This window comes from Zea mays, chromosome 1 (genome assembly GCF_902167145.1).
Source record: "Zea mays cultivar B73 chromosome 1, Zm-B73-REFERENCE-NAM-5.0, whole genome shotgun sequence".
In the NCBI taxonomy this organism is placed as follows: Eukaryota; Viridiplantae; Streptophyta; class Magnoliopsida; order Poales; family Poaceae; genus Zea; species Zea mays.
The window spans coordinates 232,042,595-232,049,392 of record NC_050096.1 but is presented as its reverse complement, the minus strand read 5'-3'; the positions used below and the strand labels follow the sequence as shown (position 1 = coordinate 232,049,392).

General features: G+C 45.4%; 1 protein-coding gene across 1 annotated transcript; it reads left to right on the top strand.

Moving 5' to 3' along the window:
* The first annotated feature begins 901 nt into the window (after positions 1 to 901).
* Positions 902 to 5,907, top strand: LOC100283390 (Grx_S17 - glutaredoxin subgroup II). The gene is made up of 3 exons (NM_001156291.2): positions 902 to 1,319; positions 2,497 to 2,571; positions 4,390 to 5,907. The coding sequence occupies exons 1-3, from the start codon at positions 1,143 to 1,145 to the stop codon at positions 5,635 to 5,637; spliced, it is 1,500 nt and encodes a 499-aa protein (NP_001149763.1). The 5' UTR covers positions 902 to 1,142; the 3' UTR covers positions 5,638 to 5,907.
* The last annotated feature ends 891 nt before the right edge of the window (positions 5,908 to 6,798 follow it).

The following is a 6,798-nucleotide window of genomic DNA, read 5'->3' as shown; positions in this document are numbered from 1 at the left end:
AGCTGCACCCTACGGTTGACGGAATAATCTCCTTCACTTCGTTGATGAAACCATCCTGCCCCGTAAGTTACGTTTGCATTTGGTCAAAACAAAACTGTACGCAAAATTCAATCCAGAGGAGAAAAAGCAGACGGCGTGGAATACGGAAAAGAAAGAAAAAAAGAGAAGTTGCGCACTTGGATCTCAGCAAGATAGTTGTGTCATCAGGAAGCCTTCGTAACGAGGGCCTAACACATGCATCAGGAAGATAACGCAGTACTTCTTGAACAGCATCATCGATCCGTGTTATCCAGCAACGACCCACGCAGAGCAAAAAAGAACCAAAACAAAATCGCAACTAAATATACGGCACCGAAGAAACAGATGGATTATCCTGCGAGGCAGTATCAGGCACCTCAGACGGATCTGAATGAGCAAGAACACCTCAGACGGATCTGAATGAGCAAGAACACCTCAGACAGGGAACGAGTTGGGAAGCATAGGTCGATGGTGTGAGGAGGCCGTGATGTGGCGACTAGGGTTTCCGCCAGACGATGGCGCTCACTATCTTGCGCGACCCCTCCGTTATATAGGTCCTTCGACCCGACAGCGGAGCGCCCAGACGGCGGCTAGACCCCACCGCCGCCCAGCGCACGACGCCACTTTTTGCCAGGCCGGCGCCGTCACCAGACCACACGTCTCCCCAAAAATGCGCCGGGCAGAGCGGGCCACAAGCCCACAACCATAGCATCATCACAGTGCGGTTCGACCCGCACACAGCCCAGCAAGAAATAGGCCTAGCTTGTTGTGCCGATCCCGCGGCCCACCCGGCCTCCGTCCTGCCGGCCCGTCGCTTTCCCACGCGCCCCCTTCTGGAATGTTCAGTCGCCGTCGCCCGTCGCGCCGCACGGGTCAGGAACTCCCAGAAAAGCCGAGGAGGCAGCCTCGCTGTGCTCCTGCTGCTGCTCCGCCCTTCCGACCGATCGAGGTGGCGCAAAGCAGAGGAAAACCCCAGGCCGCAACCCTCGCAAACACTCAAGTCCTCGTCCCTTCCGCACTCTCCTCTTCAACTCCAGCCGCTTTCACCGCCAATCAGAGGTCCACCACCACCACCACCACATCTCTTCGCATCCAACCGCCCCGTAGGATCACAGGAAACGGGGATGGCGAGCGGCGGGGCGGTGAGGGAGGTGGGCTCGGCCGCCGAGCTGCAGGCGGCGGTGGCCGGGGCGCGGGCGGCGGCGGTGCACTTCTGGGCGTCCTGGTGCGAGGCGTCCAAGCAGATGGACGAGGTCTTCGCGCACCTCGCCGTCGACTTCCCCCACGCGGCCTTCCTCCGGGTACGTGCTTCCGCTGCCCCTTCCGACTCGCCCTTTCCCGATCGCGGTAGATTCGGTTCTGTTCGTTCCCATCGCCGATGGATGCTTTCGTGGAGGCGTCTCGGGGATTGGGTTTTGTAGCATGACTCTAGGGTTTTCAGTGTCGATAAGGCGGAGGTAGTTTCTTCGGCTGCTTGTTGGGCTGCCTTTGTTCTACTACGAGAGTTTTCTCCCTATTTGTTAGGCAACGTTGGCCTTTGTCCAAAGTTTTACTGATTTGACCGGAAGTGCAAAACGACAGCTGGGTATTCTAAATTGGTACACGCAATTGTTCTGTCACTGAAATAGTTCGTGAAAGAAGCTTTGAATTAAACTTGGTGCCTGTTTATAACATAGTTTGAAACGAATTAACCTAGTCCTTCGTTAATGTTTAGCATTACATTTGAGCTCATCATAGAGTACTTAAATTTTTGGGGATTATGGTTTCATATTCTGCATTCCTGATGCTTATGGTCTGGTTTCCATTATATATTTTCACTACGGATTTACCAGTCTGTCATTGTATTAGATATAGGAGGATTTTTTTCTTGGGTATCCTGTTACTCATGCTTTTGATTGTTCATTAGTGATGCTATATTTGGTATGCCTTTGGTGTTATAGCTCATATGGAAATATTTAACTCTGGAGCTATATATTAGTACTGCCTAACACATGCTAGCCTTCTTGTATGTTTGATGCTAAAGCTAAACAATTCTCGTGTGGCATTTATTTAGTGCCATGCTGAGATAAGGTAGTCACACCATGTTGAGTGTTACACAATATCGTGGTGTGTTCAAAGTTGAATTACTCATTCGTCATTTCTCTGTTTCCACTAAGCTTAACTGAATACAGCCAAGTTGAGCCTGTGATGTTTCACTCTTTCATTGAGCTATGAACTAAGTTAAGGGAGATAAACACAAGTATAGTTAATCTAGCCATCTGTTTATTCATTGATCTTATTGCTGAATCACTGAATAATTAGATTGGTATTTTAACCATTCATGATTTTTCATTCATTTTTCTCATTTATATGCCCATTCTGCTCAGGGGTTGCTTCCATTCCCTTGTATCCAGTAATTATTGCTTATTTATTGTCAACAAGATTAGGATGATGTCATTGTCTGCTTATTTTGTTTCTTGCACTGATGACCCTTTTCAGGTTGAAGCTGAAGAACAACCTGAAATATCAGAGGCGTATGGAGTTACAGCGGTGCCATATTTTGTTTTCTGCAAGGTAGTTACAATTACTGAATAATATAATTTGTCCTTTTTCATGCACAATACTTGTGATAGAATCATGGTATTTGTCATCTTCGCAGAAGTTGAATGAACTTCTTTCCTTAATTGAATGACAGAGCTCGTGCCGTTTTTGTTAAAAAAACTTGTCTTCATACATTGAAGTTTGTATAAGTTGTTTTCACCAATTTTCTGTACTATATGCCAAAGAGTACATTTTGATGCAAATAGATTTTGGTTAGGCTCAGGCACATTGGATGATTTTGTAGGCTATAGGCTCTCAGTGATTGAAGGCTTCGGTAGTGCCAATTGAAGTGGTTCTCTGTGATATCAGTGCCTCAACCTGTGCAGTGCCTGCGATTACATTTCACAATGGATGCTTGCATAGTTTTTTTTTTCTTAGTTACCGCGTCATGGCATGATGACTCCAAACTTCGGTAGGCAATATATCTCCAAATGTAGTATCCATAAACATTATTAATTTGTTTGCTACAAGTAGTAAATTAGTTGATTTTATGTGTGGTGACTGCCTCTTACATTTGGTTATCTTGTGTTCTAATTCTGCATGATTGTATGATACAATTAAACTGCAAGGAAAATCTTTAAATTTTTACTTTTCTATTAGGGTTGGTTTGGTGGACAGGGCCATTTCAATGTCCACCAAACCAGCCCTTAGTGTTTGTATTATGTATGTAGAAGAACCACTGTTTTGGTTGGTTAACTTTAAGAGTTACTTGCAACACTTATGCCCTGTTTTGATGCAAAGTATTTTTAAGTATTGGAGAAATACTATAACAACAACAACAACAAAAAACCATTTGTCCCAAGCAAGTTGGGGGTAGGCTAGAGTTAAAAACCCAATAGAACCCACAAATCATGGTTCGGGCACATGGATAGCTGCTTTCCATGCACTCCTATTCAAGGCGAAATCTTTGGGTATATTACATCCTTTCAAGTCTTCTTTTACTGCCTCTTCCTATGTCAACTTTGGTCTTCCTCTTACTTCTCATTACTATCATGCCTCTCTTCTCATTAGTATCGTGCCTTAGGATCCCACTATGCACTGGTGCTTCTGGAGGGCTACGTTGGACACTTCAAACCATCTCAACCGATGTTGGAAAAGCTTTTCTTAAATTAATGCTACCCCTAGCCTATCACACATATCATCATTTTGGACTATGCTTTCCGGCCGCAACACTTATCTGCTGAACATATCGTCTTTTTGTAGGTCAACATTATGCACCATAAAACATAATAGAACTAATCGCCGTTCTATAAAATTTGTCTTTTAGCTTCTAAAACTTCCAAAATACTACTCCCTCCGTTCTTTTTTATTTGTCGGGTTTTAGTACAAAAATGAACTAGCGGGTGACAAATATTCGAGAATGGAGGTAGTACAATTTTGACAAAACCATGGTTTTAGAGACTAAGGTAGCTTTTGGTTTCAGAGTATGGTGGGACGGAGCCGCTCCACTCCCAATTTGTTGTTGTTTGGATTGATTCTATTTAGGACGGAATGGTTCTAAAAATGGAAAATTATGCTCAAATGTGGAACCATTTGGCTCCCCAAAACTTCTTGGACGGAGCCGCTCCTTGGGACGGAGCCGTTCCATCCCAACTGGCTCCGGAACCAAACACTATCTTAAAGATTTGTTGTATCCAAACACCTAGCAGCTTTTGAAAACTGAAGTATTTTGAAAAAAACTATTGTATTTCTCCAAACATAATGTTCGTTACTTCCTGCTTTGAAACACTCGTAAGCTGACCTTTTTGTGAGGGCTGCTCCTTTTCATGCATATATGTTATCTGATTGCAGGAAGGCAAAACTGTCGATACTTTGGAGGGAGCAAACCCAGCCAGCTTAGCCAATAAGGTTGCAAAAGTAGCTGGGCCTGCTAGTGTTGCTGAGTCTGCTGTACCTGCTAGCCTTGGAGTTGCTGCTGGACCTGCTGTACTTGAAAACATCCAAAAGATGGCACAGCGAAATGGATCTTCTGCTGTTGAAAGCATAAGCTCTGGTAGCACAGAAGATGCATTGAATAAGCGATTGGAGCAGCTTGTCAATTCCCATCCCGTGTTTTTATTTATGAAGGGAACCCCAGAGCAACCAAGGTGTGGTTTCAGCCGTAAAGTGATTGACATTTTGAAGCAGGAAGGGGTGAAATTTGGGAGCTTTGACATTCTTACAGACAATGATGTTCGCGAAGGCATGAAGAAATTCTCCAACTGGCCCACTTTCCCTCAACTCTACTGCAAAGGTGAGCTGCTTGGTGGATGTGATATTGTTGTTGCTATGCACGAAAGTGGTGAATTGAAGGATGTTTTTGAGGAGCACAACATTACCCTTAAACCACAGGGAAGCAAAAATGAAGAAGCAGGTGAACCTGAGTCTGCAACTGAGAAGGGCAGTGCAGTTTCTGAATCAATCAAGCTTACTGATGCTCAGAAAACTCGTTTGGAAAGCCTTATTAACTCCAGCCCGGTGATGGTATTCATCAAAGGTACACCTGAGGAACCAAAGTGTGGGTTCAGTGGGAAGCTGGTTCACATACTTAAGCAAGAGAACATTCCTTTCTCCAGTTTTGACATCCTTTCAGATGATGAAGTTAGACAGGGGCTGAAGGTCTTCTCAAACTGGCCTAGTTACCCTCAACTGTACATAAAAGGTGAACTGGTTGGCGGCTCAGACATAGTGATGGAGATGCATAAGAGTGGTGAGCTGAAGAAGATACTATCTGAGAAAGGGGTTCGTCAAAAAGGAAATCTGGAGGACAGATTGAAGTCCCTGATTTCCTCTGCCCCGGTGATGCTTTTCATGAAGGGCACCCCAGATGCTCCACGTTGCGGCTTCAGTTCGAAAGTTGTGAACGCCTTGAAGAAGGAAGGGGTCAGCTTTGGGTCCTTTGACATCTTATCTGACGAGGAAGTTCGACAGGGTTTGAAGACATACTCCAACTGGCCTACCTTCCCCCAACTCTACTACAAGTCGGAGCTGATTGGTGGCTGTGACATCATTCTTGAGATGGAGAAGAGCGGAGAGCTGAAGTCGACCCTGTCAATGTAGACACCTAACCTAGCATTCTTGCCTCGCTGGCGTTCCTATCATATTGCCTGCATTGGATCATTCTACTATGACGTTTGTGCCAATGTATTCATAGATCCACGTTTGGTGCCTGCAGTGCCACATTGCTAGAATCGTGACATCTGCAGATGGAATAACTTGAGAGCTTGTTCGGTACTGATTGCTCTTTTATCACCAGTCTATTTAGCGGATGAGAGTTTTTTTTGTTCGGGTATTGTCACGATATATTGCAGAGTATGAGTAATTGTGTGTATTTAAAGGTATGTTTGGTTGCTGCACAGCTGGAACAGCCGGGAACAACCAAGTTTTGCAGCGTCCATGCATATTGCTCACCACGCATCCATGCAAGATGACCGTCAACCAGCTGTGCATCAGATTGCTCTTCCGCCGCTGCTCAAGCCTCTCCCGCCGCTACTGCACGAGGCAAAAATAAACGTGGCCAGCTGGATACGTGGTTGGAGCGATTCGGGAGCAATCCATAACGCGTAAATTTGAGGGATGAAAGCATCTAGGCCGCTGGTTGGTTTTAGTGATTAATGATAACGTAATATTATATGTGACTAACGTGTGTTTTACAGAGACAAATGGTAAGTTAGGTCGCATGACAAGTAGAAGTACTACAACGGTGAAAACAATCCCGGAGATAAGAACTCGAAGCGACGGCTAAAACGACGAAACAAAAGGCAAAGGTCTACGGAGTCCGAGTGTCAAGGAGATGTGGACACTCGCGATTTAGTTAGGTCTTTTATTCTCTTTTAGCCGTACTATAAAGAGGGGTTGTCGATGAGTAGTTTGACCAAGAGAGTTCTAGTGTAGTGTTGGTGCACAATCACACTCACATACAGTGCTAGGTGTCACTCTAGAACTCACTCACAAGTTAGAACGAAAACCGATTTGAAAATCAGCTGAAAAACAAGAGTTAGGGTTTCTGGCCCTGGGGCACCGGACTGTCCGGTGCACCATCTGCCAGGTGGGGTCTGGCTGGTCCAGGGAAGAGGCATTCCCTTCGCAGAAACCCGAGAGCAACTGTTTCAGAGTTAAATTTTAGTGGCGCACCGGACTGTCCGGTGTGCACCGGACAGTGACTGTTCACTATCCGGTGTGCCATGAGTCCAACGGTTAGCTGTCAGAACTAGCCGTTGG